The sequence below is a fragment of the Tribolium castaneum genome, chromosome 1, assembly GCF_031307605.1.
Source record: "Tribolium castaneum strain GA2 chromosome 1, icTriCast1.1, whole genome shotgun sequence".
NCBI lineage: Eukaryota > Metazoa > Arthropoda > Insecta > Coleoptera > Tenebrionidae > Tribolium > Tribolium castaneum.
In genome coordinates, this window is record NC_087394.1 from 25,056,984 (window position 1) to 25,075,495 (window position 18,512).

The 18,512-nt window shown below is 32.0% G+C and overlaps 2 protein-coding genes across 3 annotated transcripts in view; one reads left to right on the plus strand and one right to left on the minus strand.

Moving 5' to 3' along the window:
* The first annotated feature begins 3,276 nt into the window (after nt 1-3,276).
* On the plus strand, nt 3,277-14,652 carry Clk (Clock). 2 transcript variants are annotated; one of them, XM_008201279.3, is made up of 10 exons: nt 3,277-3,551; nt 6,482-6,523; nt 6,576-6,724; nt 6,773-6,954; nt 7,006-7,192; nt 10,003-10,069; nt 10,119-10,505; nt 10,556-10,742; nt 12,793-13,143; nt 13,938-14,652. In XM_008201279.3, the coding sequence occupies exons 1-10, from the start codon at nt 3,517-3,519 to the stop codon at nt 14,136-14,138; spliced, it is 1,788 nt and encodes a 595-aa protein (XP_008199501.2). In that variant the 5' UTR covers nt 3,277-3,516; the 3' UTR covers nt 14,139-14,652.
* Nucleotides 14,653-15,461: 809 nt separating this feature from the next.
* Nucleotides 15,462-18,512, minus strand: part of LOC655556 (uncharacterized protein) — a 46,480-nt gene continuing 43,429 nt past the window's right edge. Inside the window, exon 6 of the mRNA XM_008201288.3 lies at nt 15,462-16,187. Coding sequence (XP_008199510.3) covers nt 16,014-16,187 — 174 coding nt within the window. The 3' untranslated portion in view covers nt 15,462-16,013. The remainder of the gene's footprint in view (nt 16,188-18,512) is intronic.

The window sequence follows — 18,512 nt, forward strand, 5'->3', positions numbered from 1 at the left end:
TATAGATTTTTAAGTATTTTTGGGGCGCATAAAAATATTTGATTTTAGGTCTTTTTCGATTGTTTACTTTTGAGGAAACAGCTAAATTTGTAAGATTCTACACTATTTTTACGACGGCAAATTTCCTGGTACCAACCCTCCTTGATTTGGTGTTGTTTTTTTTGCCAAATGGCTTGGTCCAGAAATAAAAAAATATTTTGGGGCAATTAAAAACAAGGCATTTTGTAAGTTTTTTAGATCTTTTTGGGATGTTTACTTCTAAATTTGCAGGACTCTGTTTTTTATGTGCCCAATTTTTGGTAGTCTGCAGATATTCAGGTACTTTTGAAGTGAATAAAAGTTAATACTTTTTGGCGGGCTTTAGGCCTTTTTCGGTTGTTGACTTTTGGGAAAACAGCTGAATTCTAAATTTGTAAGATTCAACCTTAATTTTTAAGACGCCATTTGTCCTGGTCCAGAAATAATCTTTTACATCTTACTCAAATACGACTTTAAAATATTCGGAAATGGTTAAGTTTATCAATTAAAGATAAGATGCAAATCCAAAAAAAATAGATTAGAAGTATCTTGAAAACGAATAAACTGATGCAGGAAAAGATGAAAACTTGAGGAATCTAAAACTCTATAAAACAGCTTTCTTATCCCATGATTCATTTTTGTGAGAGATGGATATTTAAATAAATAAGTAAGGAAAAAGTTAAATGTTTATTTAAATTGATATCTTTTTCGGTACATTGTTTGTAATGCCATTTTTATGCAATAACTTAGTAATTCAACATATTTACCTATTTATGGATAGATATTAGAAGACAATAATACATTATGTAGGATGAAGTCCGAGCGGTCATAATTTTTTTAATTTTATATTTTTAATTTAATGGTAGTTTGTTTTTTTTTTTTACTCTTCGTCATAGATTAGCATGTAGATAATTAGGGTAATTAGTCAGTAAAGTTCCGAAAAGACCCCGAGACTTTTATTTCGAGAAACATAAACACTTGAGCCTAATTTATTAGCTAGTCAGGGTGACAAGCAGACCACCCCAAGTCGACCGTGAGAAAGACGCCTTCGAATATGCAATTTTGCATATGAGTTTTTAGTTTTCACCCACACTTTAGAGGGGTAGTGTGAGCTAGAGTCAGTTCCAAGTTAGAGTAATTGCTTAAGTGAATCAAGGTGAGTTATCACTGAGTAATCCCAGTTTGTTGGTGTGTGAGGTTTTTCAATCCAATAAGGTGTAGAGATTTATGATAATTACCATATCAACGGTAGGGTGAGTCGTTCAATCATTATTTTAATTGCTGCGGTGTTGATATTTATAATTATTGATAACGTTCATCAAAAACCTGCGTGAGTATTGAGTACAATATCAAACTGAAGTTGAATCAATGCGCTATTCATCAGTTGATAGTTTATTTAATTGGTTGATACTAAAGTTGGTGATATTTGATGAGAATGATATTGAATTGAGAGTTGACGAACTATGAATAAGATTGAGTTGAGCCCCGACATGTCGAGCTAAACTTTGTTAGTCTGTCTATCCTTAATTAATCCACGGTTAAGCTTGAGGCAGGGCGGCGCTCGAAAATGCCCATTGCACGCCGAGATTAACCCAACAGGGGACGCTGGAGGGTCGCGGCGTCGCGAGGCCTCCAGGTCTGGTTTATGTTTATTTGTGGACGCGGGGGATCACTAGGCAGCCGCGTTCATTGCACCCCCAGGTCTAGGTTGCAGAATAGGTCGTGGGGAGAGCGCTGGAAGGTGATCATTGCACTTGCTCGTTGGTCCGTGAGACGGCTTCGGCTATGAGGTTAAGGGACTTGTTCACCACCTGCACTATGAAGAGGGCTTCCATTGCACGCTCAGGGCTATGTGTGATTAGCAGTTGAGCAGGTTAGCCAAAAAGGTGTTCATTGCACTGCCCGGAACCGCCCCTGAGATACGGCTGCGGCCATGAGGTTTATAGGGACTTGTTCACCACCTGCACTATGAAGAGGGCCTCCATTGCACGCTTAGGGCTATGTTTGATTAGCGGCTGAGCAGGTTGGCCAAAAAGGTGATCATTGCACTGCCCGGAACCGCCCCCTTTTTATGTTGGTCATAGGCGAGTACCATGAACATAATATCCATTGCACGCTTGGTGTTGAATGACCTGCGGGTCTCGAAGTAGACGCTGGACGGATATTACCGGGGTACTCATTGCACAACCTAAGACAAGTGGTGGATGACAAGGCAGCGTTGCCTATTGCACGTCAGAACCGCGAGGTGGTCTCTCGATTGCTGCTGATCCAGAGACAAGCGGGCTGGATGGTATCTATGAGCAAAGGGGTAACCCTTTGCCTGGTTTTCCCTATGCTCCTGGAGTCCTATTGACCAGGACTGCGACTGTTAACCTTTTGAACCCCTTGGACAGAGCTCAACCGATTCTATTCGAATTACATATTTTATTGATGGTAGATTTGCATAATTATTTTGGGTTAACGACTGTTACATTTATTGGTTCACAAATTGCGATTGTGGACGTCTCACTCTGATGGACTGGATTACTCACACCCCCATTTTATATTTTTCAGACGTTGTCTTAACTAAAATTGATGACCTGACCCCGACACCTCGGCACCAGCTCTCCTGACAGGATTATTTAAAGTGGTTGAGTACTTTCACAGTTAGTAAAGTAGTGAGTTGCTAAAGTTGCCGCCGGTCCAAAGATTTTCCTGATATTTGATAAGCATATGTTTGCAATTTGCGATAATTACGCTTCTGTACAAAAATCGGTTCATCAAAGGCCATTGTAATGGATTTTGCACGTGTTCAAATTAACTGTTATTTTGCGTTTCAAAAATGGCCCTACAATTATAATATAAGTATTAATAAAATTTGAAAGAAAAAGTTCACAAACAGTGTTTGAATATTTAGAAACCAGAAGTTTAGTAAGTCATAGTTTTTGCACCCCTGAAGTTCGAGAGATCAGAAGAAATCCGTAATAAATTCAACACGTGCCCTAATTTACAAATCACCTTGTAAACACTATTTAGTGAATTTGGATCTCGTAGTATTTGATGAATGGACAAAAAGCTCGGTCGCGTGACTTGGAATTTTCTCGAAATGTGCATTCACAAGCCCAAAATCAAGAATTTCCCTTATATCGTGGGTTGACGTAACCTTTCCAAGGGTAGCAACCACTTCAATGATATAATCCGCATTCGCATTCCGCGAATTGATTGGCTGTATTTCTATTACGACATGATTGATTACGACGTGATAATTCCGCAACGCGTGCGCTTTGAATCTTTTATCGCGTTTCGCCTTCAACAGACTCACGTTATATCTCCCGACCCGAAATCGGCGGCTAATTATCGCGCTTAAACTTTCAGCCGTTTTTTCAGGACATGTGTGGCTGAAAAATCATGTGTCATGTGTTCGGTGCAGTGCTGAAATCGAAAAAGTGCAACCATGAGTGGGATTCTGCTGCTTTACATGTGCTGGAAACATAAATTAAAATTGGATTATAATCAATAATGTCCAGTATTAAGAAAAGCTCGAGACGATCGGAGTAAGTTTTCAGCACGGGACGATCAAATTTTCCTTACGTTTCGGACCGGTATTTTGCTGGACGCTTGCTTTCAACTGAAATGTCATTTTATGCAATGCTTTTGACATTGCCATTGGCATATTTTTCATGAAAACATTAATCAATAGCGAATTTGTTGTCGCCGCAAATTATTAATTGTGCTCGGTTGAAGCGTGAAAAAATGCGCATTGCGAGCGTGCAATTAAATTAATTATTATCACGACAATTATCTCAAAAATTATAATTATGTTAAAGTGGTTTCATTCTTACAAACAGAACAGAATTGTTATTAATTAATTGTGAAAAATGTCTGTTAAGCTGTCTTCGTCATCGAAAAATATGTGTTTTTTGTGATGCTTAAAGCTATATGGCATTTCTACTTAATTTGTGGCAATAGGGAAAAAATAAAAAAACAACAGTAAAAGTATTTCTACCAATTTGGTATAAATTTGTATGTATGTACGTACTTGATTATTTCACAATTAATTTTTTATAGTTAAAGTGTGTTTTATTTACTACTAAACAGCTTTTAGTATGAAAACATATTTGAGTTTAGATTAGAAAATCAAAAAAGTAACTTTAGTCACAAAAGAGTCAATCAAAAAAAATGTTTACACCTCCTAAAAATAAATAATTTTATACCTTTCACACAAATTCTTATCACTAAATAATGAGAAAAATAAATAGAAATCAAAACTGAAAAATAGTTAAAAGAGTTTTGTAAAAGAAATATTGAAGAAAAACAAAGCAACAATGTTACTTAGGCTCGGTTTCGGGTTCGATGAAACTTTAATTAAAAATTATTTCTCAGTTAGTTGTTTTGGTAGTGCGTATCTGATTGGCGTTACTATGTTTTAACTGAGGTTTAACTTTATCTCTCCGTTAAATATGTTTCCAGAAACTGGGCCTTAAACATATAATTTTTCATTAAATTAGATTTTTCATATAAATATATTTGATGGATTAACTAAATCCCAGCGACACGTTTTAAGCTAAGACCCACCAGAAACTCTCAATTTGTGCTTCATTTCATTCAAAATATGCCCTGTTGCAAAATTTGTACAGAAAAAATTATGTACGTTAGTACATTATATCCCGTTTCAGTTCATAGTAGAATTTTGCAACAGCAAAAAATTCACTCCAAAAAATTTAAATGCGCTGTTGCGCATGAACTATGAATTGAAATGGGATATAGTAAAGTAGATATTGTCAAAAAGCAACTTTTTATTTTGATTCGTTTTTTCTTACATTCTATCTTGTTGAAATAAAATCATTGTTTTTGCTCTGATTTGTTGTATTTTATTTATTTTTGAAAAATATCTGTTTTTAGTGTAATTGGATTTAAACATTTTTGGGATTAAAAAAATCAAAGCTAAAGCAACTTTAGTAAAAAGTGGGATAAGATTAGTTATTTATTTAACAAGGTTGAGTGTAAAGTTGGTGAATCCGGGCCACAAAGATTTTTTATCAAAGTATCACTGAATAAAAATAAATAGGAAAATATGATAAATAAGCAGTCAGAAGCATATGGGTGTAGGTGCCTGTTTTGTGATTTTGCGAAAAACAGGTTTAAAGTTCAAGATCTATACAAAAATGACGGTCATTTAAAAGGTAATTAAGTAATTAGTGTTGCTTTCTAGTATATTTTAATGATTATTTTTAATGATTTTATTACTTTTGAGTTACTAACTTTCAAACTAGAGGGCTTAAATCAAGAGAATAGTTACACCCTTTTGCCTCCAAATATGAAACGTACATTTTTTTCTAAACGTACACAGTTATTTTTCATTAACACCTGCTTATCACTCTTAGGCCGTTGTATAAAAAATTAATCGCCTTTAATCTTTATTTAAACCTATAACAACAACAGTTGCAACAATCGGCGCTATGGATTTAAATCAGGATTAAAGGCGATTAATTTTTTATATAACTCGGTCTTATGTTCACTACTGGTTTCAAATATGGACGCAGACAATTTGTTCTCGTAAGGGTCTGTAATAATAATAATTTACGTAAATACTTACATAACTTACTTAAATTTACATATTATTTAAAAGTATTTAAAAACAATATACTGCTTAGTGGCTAAGAAATACAAATACACATACATCCTTTGCCTTCAGGCAAATTGAAGTATTCTGTAAGGATTTTTTTTCAGCAACTAAAAGTTGCAACTGAAGCAGATTTCATGTTCAGATACATCTTCTTTTCATCACATAAAACAGTGCTTTTGGAATGTGATTTTTGATTTTTACCAAAAATGCACTTACACCTCATTGGTTCTGACCGTCCCAATTTCAGAATTGAAGAATACGAAGAAATTACGAAAAAAAAACATTTTGAAGAAGGAAAAACTGATTCATATCAATAATATGACGAGCACATGACCTGGGTGTAATTGTCAATAAAGATATTTCCTTTTTAATTATTTGTTTGCCAACAATATTAAAATTATTTTTAAGTACTTTGAAGCGTATTTTAGCTGGGTTAAGTGAAGGAAATAGTAAGAAATTGCTTCATCTGATTGAAATTCAAATCATTTTATTTTTCTAACATTTGATTCCATAATGCATAATTTTCAAAGCAATAACGGAACCTCATAGAAAGTTGTAGCGATGTCAATGACAGTGGAGGTAGTGTCACATTTTTCTCAAGAAATGTTAGATATTTCAGGGTTACGGCATAGATCGTAACGGTAGTAACACTTTTAAATTACATATTTAGAATAATCGAGGTGCGGTTACTTCAATTATTAAATCAGAAATTACGTAATCTCGCATTATTTATTAATTACATCAAACACTTTCTTCGGCTCACACGCTTAACAGTAAAAATTACTTATTTTTATGACTTCCTTCTTATTTTAATGAAAATCTCAAATCTCGAAATTTTATTTTTCGATGTTCTTTCAGGGATACGATGGACGATGACTCCGACGATAAGGACTCAAAACGGTAAAATAAACTCTCCACTTTGACAAATAAATACTAAAATGGCGTTAATTAGGAAATCTCGAAACTTGAGTGAGAAAAAAAGACGAGACCAATTTAATTTACTAGTGAATGAGTTAAGCTCGATGGTAGCAACCGGAAGTCGAAAAATGGACAAATCTACTGTCCTTAAATCAACGATAGCTTTTTTAAAAAATCATAACGGTAATTATTGTCACAATTTTAACGATTTAATAAATGCAAGCTTTGTAGAAATAGCAGTACGATCCCGTGTTAACGAAATTCAAGAAGACTGGAAACCGACGTTTCTCACAAACGAAGAATTCACTCATTTAATCCTCGAAGCTGTGGATGGCTTTATTATGGTGTTTTCGGCTTCGGGTCAAATTTTTTATGCTTCGGAAAGTATTACCTCGCTTTTGGGACATTTACCGGTACTTCTTTTTTTTCAACTTTTTACAAGAAGTTACAAATTGTGCTTCCAGAATCAAGTCCTGAATATGACAATATATGAAATGGCAAATGAAGAAGAACACAGTCACCTCTACAATATTTTACTCACTCCGTCCGAAGACCAGGGTCAAGTTTCCTTCTCGTGTCATTTGCGACGTGGAGATCCTGACTCCAAACAGAATCCCTCCTTTGAACTTGTGCATTTTGTAGGATATTTCAGTAAGTCGATTCAAATGATGTCATTGTCTCGCTTTTCACGTGAATATAAATTATGTAATGCACGTGAGCGTGACTCGACTGGACGAGAAGCAACAAGCAAGGTTGTTCAATACGGAAATTGCAAATATGTATTATTTATGCTCACTTTTTCTCCACTGACATATTCTTCGCAATCAAAGGTTTTAAAATATTAACAGTCTCAGTTTCAGACTTATTTTGGAAAATGTTTTTTAAAAAAATAATAAGAAAAACAGATAAATTGGGTGTCGCTAAAAGTATTTGCAAGTTCTGAGGGTGAAAAAATCAAACATAATTATTAATTATTAGCAAAAAGGCGATATAGTAGGGGAGGCGAAGATGTGACATTTTTGGACCAGAAGTGAAGAAATTGAAAACTTTGAGCTCCTTTCAAAAAAGTTACCAAAAATTATTGTCAGTTTTCAAAACATTATGATTATAATTCTGCGTAAATTTTCGCTTTTGTCTTTTTTGTTCAGATTTTTGTAGAGTTTATGTTTACCCAGATAGCCTGAAGATAAACTGAAAACATAACTTTATTTTAACTATTCATAATATCATAACTATTCGAAATCTTATAATATAATCATAAAATCTAAGACAAAAAGTAAAGATTAATCTGAAAACTTTCTCTATGCATGTGTATTTTTATATTTTATTTAGAATAATTAATTAACAAAATTGAAGATTAATTAAATTCTTCGACAATTTTTGGTCTTATTGATAACATTTTTTGCAAAATATGTTTCTGCATTAAAAACATGCTAATAAAACCCAAAAACTGAAAATATTTACGTATTTGTGGTATGTATAAGTGAATAAAGAAGAATTTTATCTACAAAAAGTATTTTGGAGAAACTCAAATACGTGTTTACAAGCTTGAAGAAAGTACGAATAACTTTTTTCCACCAAATTTTGTCATTCTTCAATTTATTCTTGAGGGCAGTTCGTTTAAAAAATCCAGTGAAACAGGCAAAGTAACATCAGTTTCATTTTATTTTTGTGATTTTGAGGCGTTTTTTTGACAAAATAAATGTGTTCCAGGGTTATTAACAAACTAGATTGACTGTAATAACATAAAGTCAATATCAATTTCGATCAAATTTAGTGAGTTTTTAGCCAGTTTTAACGAAATTTTTCGATAGAAAAAATCTATTAGGACGACGGTTTATGGTCTACTCGAAAAAGACGCAAAAATAATGTATTTTTTGACTTAATTTGGTTTGTTTTAGCGACATTTTTCACATAAAATTTTAACTCAAGAACAGGTTATGATTTTCGACCAAATGTTGTGGTTTTTCGGCTTATTTTAACGAAATTTCGTTCAAAAACAAGATAAATCGAGAGAAATTATAACATCAGTTTCTATTTATTTTGTGATTTGTAGGGATGTTTTGGCAATTTCTTGCAAAGTAAATAAACAAATATTTATTTACCAAAAAAAATAATAATAAATTTTGTGGTTTGTAGGTATGTTTTGGCAATTCCTTGCAAAGTAAATAAACAAATATTTATATACTCAAAAAAATAATAATAAAGTAGTCAATGTCGATTTAATTCAGTGATTTTTCATGCAATTAAGGTACAATTTTCGAAAAAAACTTATTTTTTACTTCAATGAGACTTAAAGAAAGCTTAAATAAATAACACCCACTTAGCATAATAGGATGAAATAATTACTGCGTTTCTGTCTGAAAAATGTGCTCAAAAATGACAAAAAAAAATGATAATTTTGGATTTAAATTCATGATTCTTCGGTTTCTCCTAGCGAAATCTCTGGAAAAAAACTGGGGATTTAACTCTAAAACAAGATTAAATTCTCAAAGGTAGAAATAACGTTATACTTTTGTCTCAAATTTATTGTTGGAAAAAATTCTTCTACAGTAAATGAATCTCCAGTTGAAAGCTGGTTCAACTCATCTAAGTTTCACCAAGTACTTTTTGCAAAATTTTTGTAAAAAAAAACAAGTTTTTATTACAAAAATTCGAAAAACAAAAATTCTCACTATTTTTTTGTTTAACTTGATAAAATTTCGGTTTGTTTTTTACAAAATTTTCATAGATAATTCCTTTACTGGCCGTAATCCGTATTAAAACATTCACAACGTAAAAATAATGTTTTATTCGATTAGATTTAGTGATTTTTCCCTGTTTTTCAGAAGAAATTGAGAATATAACTTTAAATGTGTTTTGAAAAATATAAAAACAACACATTTTATACACGAAAATTTATAGATTTCTGGCTTACTTTTGAAGAAATTTCGTTCAAAAAGGAGCTAAATCGAGTGAAACAATGAAATAAAGTTTTGACATGATTTTTCCAAATAAGGTTTAAGCGGTAAATAAGTTAAAATAACATTAATTTCGCAATTTTCCAGCCAGAGTTAGCAACATCCTGTATGTTTCTTCAACATATTAAAAAATTAGGAATACGTAAACAAGGAGCAAATGCACGTCTTGGACTTTGCCGCAACATTAAGGGTTAATTCAATTCTGTATTTTCATTTTTGGAACAAAAGTTTAATAAATTTACTTGTTTTTAGAGATAATTTTTTTGTCCATTCTACTCAATAAAACTAAAAAGAATAAATGAAACATAAAACTAAAAAAAATCTTACTGATGTTTTTTTTTTTAAATAAAACACGAAATCGTTTAATTATAATAAAATAGATTTTGGTCAATGTGTATCCTTATTCTCCTCAATTAACAATTGACAAAGACAATATTCCATGTTCAAACATACTCCTTTCTACCTTTTCTACTGTAAATTTTTCAACTGCAGTTTTTACAGGATCTGACGAAGATATGGTTCAGAGCGAAAATCGGTATAGTGGCTACTCGGGGGAGGCAGACACTAGGTAATGTTTTTCCTCGAGTTTTCCACTTTTTTTGCAATTTTTTTTACAGATTGGTGTTTGTGGGTACTGGGAAGATCAAGACTCCTCGCTTGATCCGCGAAATGCCCTTGGTCGACTCCAGCAAAAGCGAGTTTACCTCCCGCCATAGCCTTGAATGGAAATTCCTTTTTCTGGACCATCGCGCTCCCCCCATCATCGGCTACCTCCCGTTCGAGCTTTTAGGCACTTCCGGTTACGATTACTACCACGTCGACGACTTGGACAATATTATAATCGGTCACAAAGCCCTCATGCAAAAGGGCGAGGGTACTTCTTGTTTTTATAGATTTCTTACAAAAGGCCAACAATGGATTTGGTTGCAGACCAGATATTACATAACCTATCATCAGTGGAATTCCAAACCGGAGTTTATCGTTTGCACGCATCGTGTCGTAAGGTAGGAAAGGTTGGATAATTTCGAGGTGATGAGCTAATGAAGCTTTGCAGTTATGTTGATGTTATGAAACAGAATCGGAAGGAGGAGACGGGAGTTACGACATCGGGGACTTCCCCGGGGACGCCATGGCCCAAAAACACCAAGAGTAATATACGGCAGGGGACGGCGTCGGAGTGCACCTCCATGTCGGCGGATTCCCCCACGTCGAGGCAATCGGTGATGACACAGTTCTCGGTGGTAGGTGACTTTTTTAAAGTTTTTTTTTTAATTATTGGCACTTAAGGGTTGTTTATCTTAAACACTATTATCTGTTGTAAAACTTTATGAGGTACAAAGAAAACGTTGCTACAATACATCTTTTGAGAGAAAAAAACAAAAAAAACAAGACCAAGAAACGTAAAATTTCACCAAATTATGTGGGTCTTTTGAGTTTAAATAATTTGGAATTATAAAATTGACTTAAATTTTGTTCTTTGCTACATTGTAAGAGATAGAGAGAGAGAGAATAAATTTCTTCTTACTTGTGTAAAAATTGTTAGGGAAATTTCAAAATAATTAAAGATTTTGTTCTTGAATTGTTCGAAATTGAATCTTAGAAAATTAAACGACGTTTTGGGTTCTGGGGACCCAGAAAATTGCATAGAACGGTCCACAGTCGATTTTGAAAAAAGCTAATTTTATGATAAAAAAAACGGAATAATTTTTCACATGTTATAAACTATAAACCACCGACGGAAAACTATGTAATTAGTTAAAAGCTCTATGAGAAGACGATAAGGGGTTTTGAAATTAATTGATGTTTTTAATTAATTAATTAATGTTTTTTTTTAATATTTTGAAAAAATTGAGAAACTGAAAGTTGCAAATTGTTTTAAACGAAGTTTTTTTATTTTTTTGTGTGGATTTCTGGTTCTACTGACCTAAAAAAGGCTTAAACGATTTTCAGTCGATTTATAAAGAGATTTATTTTATTCCTTGTATTTGTCATAAACAAAAAAAAATGTAATAATTATCGAAATTCTTTTAATTAAAAAAAATACAGTTTAATATATTGGAAATTATAAAATCGAAATTATAAAATAACAGTGGGTGTTCTTTGTATTCTTGTGAGAGATTTTTTTTTAACTTGCTCGTACTCATCTAAGAAAAATCGAAGAAGCGTAATTAAGTCGCAATTAAATGTGTGATTAATAAACGTGTTAAATTTTATTGGAGCAAAAGGCCCTAATAAATAGTTTTCGAATTATCTGGTGATTTATTTGCAGTCTAATGTTTTTTGAAAATTTGGAAAAAAATGGAAATGAAATTTTTTTGATTTGAATCAAGGACTTTTTCCACACTGTTATTTATTTTATGGCCTCCAAGGACGACAGAAATTTAATTTTTAATCATTTTAATTAATTCTTAATTAATTTAATTACGTTTTTTTGTTAAAAACAAATCGCGAGATTAAAAGTTTGACGTTATTTAAATTATTTTGTGATTCCTGGAGTTCTCGAAAAATACAAACAATTTTTGTTCAATTTTGCAAAAATTGTTTTTTATCGTAGATACTTATTTTTCACATTTTTTATTTAAGAAAAGTTCTGTCAATAATTGAAATACTTTTTTATTTTAAAAAATTTAGAAACTATGGGCGGAGGACCCTATGACAATTGGTTAGCGAATTATCTGACGTGTTTCGATCAAGTGTTTTAATTTTTTTAATATTGCAGAAACCAAAAATCAGATGACGTTTTTAATTTTTTAATGTTTTCAGACTCATTACTCGGATGAACATTATTGTAATAACTTTAGCGATTGTTATTATTTTGTTTTGGATAAATGAGACTATTTGTTGCAAAGACCAATTTATAAATTGAATTTCAGCTATGATGCAAGACATAAATAGAAAAAAATTATTTTTTGATACTTATTTATCCATCTTTGGCTTTTTCTTTTATGAAATAAAATATTGAGGAAAAATATTCAGTTGGAAGACCTTGCAGAATGGGTAATTCACTGAGGGAAAGTCAAATAACGGATTTGATAAATAGACTATAAATTGAAACCTGCTTTGTACAGGCTTACAAGGTTGGTATTGTGAATGTAAGACATTAAAGTGATTTTTATTTTCTGGATATAATGAATACCGGTATTTATCCACCTCCCGCTGCTGTTGCCGCAATTATTACATCAATAATAATAACCAAGATGCATAATTTATTATTTTAGATGTGCACACACCTGCTTTAAATTTATTGCAATAACAATAAACAACAATCTTTACAACATGCATTTTTTGCAGAAATCGGAATCCAACCAGCCGAAGCCGCCGCCTCAAATGCTCCAACCGCAGCAACCCCAACCCCTCCAGCCCCAAAACCAGATCCAACCCTCCAACCACCAGTTTCTGGAACCACCTCAATACGTAGCCGCCATCCCTATGCAACCCGTCATTTCGGGGTTTTCCCCGATTCAGCCTCTGGATAACGTCATGCTGACTCCGGCACAGACCCAGATGCAGATCGACCTCCAGCGAAAACACGCCGAACTCCAAGCAATCATCGGCCAACAACAGGCAGAGTTGAGGAGGGTGTCTGAGCAGCTTTTGATGGCCAGGTTGGGCCTTCTACCCCAAAATCAACCCGTGCAAAATGTAATTACAATTTTTTTCTACAGCTTTATTATGTTAAACATTGTTTCGTTCAACTCAGAATAATAAGTCGCGTAGTTTTTTAACTGCAAGGGTAGAAAACTGTTTCAAAAGTATAAAAAATGCCAACGTTGCATTTTACCGAATTATTATTTTTTAAATAAGGTTGATAAAAATGTAAAATAGTAAGTAATTTGTTTTTTATTAATGTCGTTTTTTTTGTTAAATTTGCCAAATATCGGTTGGTTTCTTGAATAAAAAATGTATCTTTTTAAGAGATTTTATTGTCGAAACAGTTTCTTAAAGTTTTGTCTTTTTGGGATCATATTTCGTTCGCCCAAACCCATTTTTTTCAAAAATTGCTTTTGATTTATAATAAAATTAGTTCAATTTATAGAAAAATATGCTTTGAAGTGAACTGTATTTTGGCTTGTTTCGGCTAGACTTAATTTTTTTAAAGAATTGTTTATGTGTTGTTTAACGCGTTCCGGAAATCGCAGAATTGTTTAATAAAAACTGTTTTTATTTTAAGCGATGAGGGAAGTTTCAAAAATGTTTTAAATTAAAATGTTCCAACGCGTATTAAAGTTATCCGGTAAAGTACTCGCATATGCTCGTTGCATAACGACAGCCCTCGAACCTTAAGCTTATGTTTTCGCATTCGTATTATAGATAATAAATAAATTCATGCAAAAATCATGTTTTGCCTTAATTTTGGATTATTTTGAGTCGTCAAAATTGTTTTTTATGGTTTTGTATAAAAGATAACTACTGATTTAGAAGTAATTTCTTTGCAGTACTCTCCTCAGGTGTCCATAGCGTATCAAGGCTCGAATTCGGGAACAGTGAGTAGTACGACCACGACAATTCCGGGGATTCAGTCAAGTGCTGTGGGCTCGCCGTCTCTTATAGTACCTGTAAGCATATCTCTACCAATACCTCAGCATCAACCAAATATGTTGTATACGCCGTCGGATTCCAATGGACAAACGAAATAAGTTAATTAGTGCGAAGAAACCAAAGACAAAAAATGAACAATTCGCTCAATTTGTTACCGTAACCCTACCTCTGTGTTATCGTGTCTTAAAAATTAGTCATTGATTTTTAGTGGTGATAATTAATCAACGCACAATCGAAGTGTATTAAATGAAGTGATTAGGGTGGATACAATATTTGAATCGTACAAAGTTGTATTTGATGTCAAAACCTCGACTGTTGCAGCAATTTGGAAAGATATTGTTTGTTTGTGGTCGATGTTTATTTGTCTGAATCACGTGACTGTCTTTTCTTATTTTTTCTCCAATGTAGATACAACTATGTGGAATGAAATTTTTTATTTTTTAACAAATTTATGTAAATAAGTATAAATAACTCGTTTAGTATAATCTTTCGTAGGAAATTGCTGAATGTGATAAGTTGATACGTCCTCGTATTGTATAATGTTGTAATATACACATATAGTATTTATTTATGTACCTAACAGGTTTTTTGATATTAAAAATTAAATTTAAATGTTTAATTGGCTTTTTATTTTTTAAAATTGTTGGTTTGATAAAACATACCACCATTATTACTGCTAAAGGGTAGGCAACCTATAATATTTGTCGAAGTATTGCTGGTTGCGTATAAAAATTTAAAGACCTCTTTGCGTTCATGTGATCCTAATACCATTTTCAGATTCACATTTTGCTAAAATTCTTCCGAAACTAACAGGATCACAGAAATGTAGAGACATTCCGGACTAAAAATTGCAAAATCTTAAAATTATGTTCGGATCAGGATCACAGAAACGCAAGAAGCTCAAGGCAAAAATTGGTAAAAGCAGGTAACCCACAATATTCGTTTATGTATAACTGGTTGCATACAAAAAAAGTTAAGATCTCTTTGCGTTCATGTGATCCTAATACCAACTTCAGTTTCAAAATTTGCACAATTTCTTCCAAAATAATAGTATCTTAGGAACACAATGATACATTCCGGATTAAAAATTGCAAAATCTCAAAATAATGTTCGGACCAGGATCACAGAAACGCAAGGAGGTCATGAAGTTTTTGGCGCAAAAATGGGTGAAAGCAGGCAACCCACAATATTTGTTCGTGTATAACTGGTTGCAGATAAAGAGTAAAAGAACTTTTTCCGCTCATGTGATCCTAATACCAATTTCAGTTATAAATTTTCCTCTGAAGTAATAGGATCTCAGAAACGCAAAAAGCTAAATTGTGTAGAGATGTAGTACGAGTACCACATGTGTCTTTTTTTCAATCATTGGAAACTGTTATTTCTTAGTACGAGCAGGCAACAAAGGGAAAGAGCAACAGAAGTCTGATTTCAAATTTATTTATTCCGTAAAATAGTTTGGGAAAGTATAATAAATAATAATGTAATATCACATTGACAAAATAAATATTTAAAAACTTCATTGGTTTATCGTTTAAAATAGTCATTAAATTACAACAATTATAAAATTATGAAATAAATATTATCAAGCATATTCCTTAGCTAAACAGAAATAAATTACGATAATGCGATTAAAACCTAGACACATTACTCCTAGCACGAAACAATGTAAAAGAATTAAAAAATAACTCCGAGACAGTGTAGTTCAGTAGGAAAACCAATAAAAAACCTTAGAAAATCATACGATATAAAAATAAATAATAAATTTTTGGTCGCTTATGAAACATATCACAAATATCATTTCGTAAACCATTCAATAATCAGAATTTGTCCTACCAATCTACAGTAAATATTCAAAAAATTTCCTACGTAAAAATGATTGTACATTAGGTCAATAGGGAATTTTTCTGTATATTTTTCCATCCGTTCCCCGATCACATTTGGACCAAGCCACAGCCAATTGATTTTTTAGTTAGTTAGTTATTTAGAGGGATTTCGATCGTTCGCTCTGAATCGCATGAATCGCTTGCATCTTCGGACAAGGGACAAGTGTTGCGCTCCAGAGACTTCATCCGGATTTCCATCCTTTCGAGCATCTTGTCGATGGCACGCAGACGCTTCTCCAGGTTGGTCGTGCTCAGGAAAACGACCTAAAACAACACAAAATTATATGCAATTCACTCGATTATAAATAATAATAATAAATTATTAGTAAATGTTACTCCATTAATTACGAATGTAGACCAAAATAAAAAATAAATAATTTCTTCTATAATGTAGTTTTTCTTTTGCTGATGGGTTGGTTACATAAACTGTATGATTTATGGAATTTAAAGCAAAAATTACCGTTTCGGTCAACGGTAGTAACTCCAGCCTAATAGATAAATAAACAATGTCCCTACACGTTATTATAAAACAGTGTTACAAACACGCTCACAGTAATACGGAGGGTTTGTCTGAATATAAACCAAATTTAAACGTAATTGCATTATTTTCCTCTACTTCGAGTAATTTAGCTCGTTGATGAATGAAATGAGCTTTTGTTGCGTAAAATTTCGATAAAATCTCAACATTAAATCGAAATTAATATTATTTTGAACTTTTTTCGAGCAATAATTAAAAACTTGTTTTTTTTGCATATTTTGAGAAGCTTAAGAATCACCCGAACTTGATTTTGTTCTGCAATTTTTCGCGTTATTTAGCTCTTTTGACCAGAAATTTTGCAAAGTTTTGTTAAAATTAGTTAGTAGTCAAATAATCACAAGACTTTTTTCAGTAATTTAGTTCGTTCTTGCCCGAGATAATATTTCTGTTTCATAAAAGTTAGAATAAATTTCAAATATCCTCAAATTACATTGAAACTGATCTTATTTTATGGCAATAAAATAGCACGTTTTTCACCAAAAAAACCACTTTTGGAACGTAAATTGTATCAAACTTGTTATCTTGCCATTTTCGAGCTATAATGACTAATTTCTTACCAAGAAGTGGAAAAATGTTGTCAAAATTAGTCTATAAGTCACAAAATTTAATCGAAATTAATGTTTATTCGAATAATTTAGCCCATTTTTGACCGAGTTATGATTACTTGTCTCGCAAAATTTCGGCAAAATAAGCCCAAAAATTCTAAAATTACATTAACAATGATTTTGTTTTGGCCATTTTCCAAGAATAATTGTGTTCGTTTTCCCCTGAAAGCTCACTTATTTTGAGAAAGTTTGCCAAATAAGTTTAAAAATCAAGAAATTTTATTTTTCCCTTTAGCTAAATCGATAGTTTCTCACAAAGAATTTTGTAAATCTTGACAAAATTTGTCTAAAAATAATGAAATTTAATCGAAAACGTCATTAATTGCGCTTTTTTGAGTAATTTAAGCAGGTTTTTGACCCAAACGATCATCCTATTGGCAAAATTTCGACATAACAATCGCTTTAAAAAAATTTTGCTCTTTTCTCAGGTAATTCAGCTTGTTTTTGAACGATGTGAATATTTGTTTCGTAAAACTCTAAATAAGCACAAAAATCTCAAAATTATATCAAAATACTTTACTACACCGACTAAAAAATTATCACAATGAGCTTATTTACGAAATTATCTGCAGTTTGACTTTATCTTGTCAATTTTTTTTCGAGCTATTATATGTTCATCTACGATCAGAAGCTTTGCAAAATTTTATCAAAATAAATCTCAAAATCGCCAGAATTAATCGAAAGTGACGTAATTTTGGAATTTTCGAGTAGTTTAGTTTATTTTTGACTAAAATCTTAAAATTTGTTTCGCAAAATTTCGACAAAACAGAGTAAAATTAAATTAATTTTTAGTCATTTTCGAAGAATCATTTCGCAAATTTTTCAAAGAAAAGCTCTCTTCTGAAAAAGTTTTCAAAATAAGCCTTAAAATCACGAAATTGTATAAAACGTATCTCTATTTTGACCTTTTTGCTTCTACTTATTGTCTGAAATAGTAAAACACAGGCATATCAGAAAGATAAAGATTAATAATTCGGAATTTAATTTTGAATTTCGCTTTCTGAAAACCGACCCTTAGAATTGTTGGTTATAAACATGTTTTAGGATATTTGTGTCTTTTAAAACATTTAAAAACAAAATTAATAGGCATCTTTTTTTAATACCTTTTGGTGGATGCGCCGGTCTAACAATTTATTATTTAGAGATAACTCAAACAGTTACAAAATCTTAATAAATTTTTTGTATTTTATTTATTTTGTAAATACTTATAATATAAATACTATAAACTGAATCAATACCAATCGCCGCACAAATTAATAAAAAAGAGAAAAATTAAATAAACAAAAAAAAATTAATGCAATCCAACTCAAAATAATATTTTGTAACTGTAGGAAGCACTATTAGATTCACAAAAAAAATCTTTATGTGACTATAATGCAATAGAGCTAAAAAATGCAAAAAAAGTTATTTACTACACATTTACTACAATTTTATTTTATTTTCTAT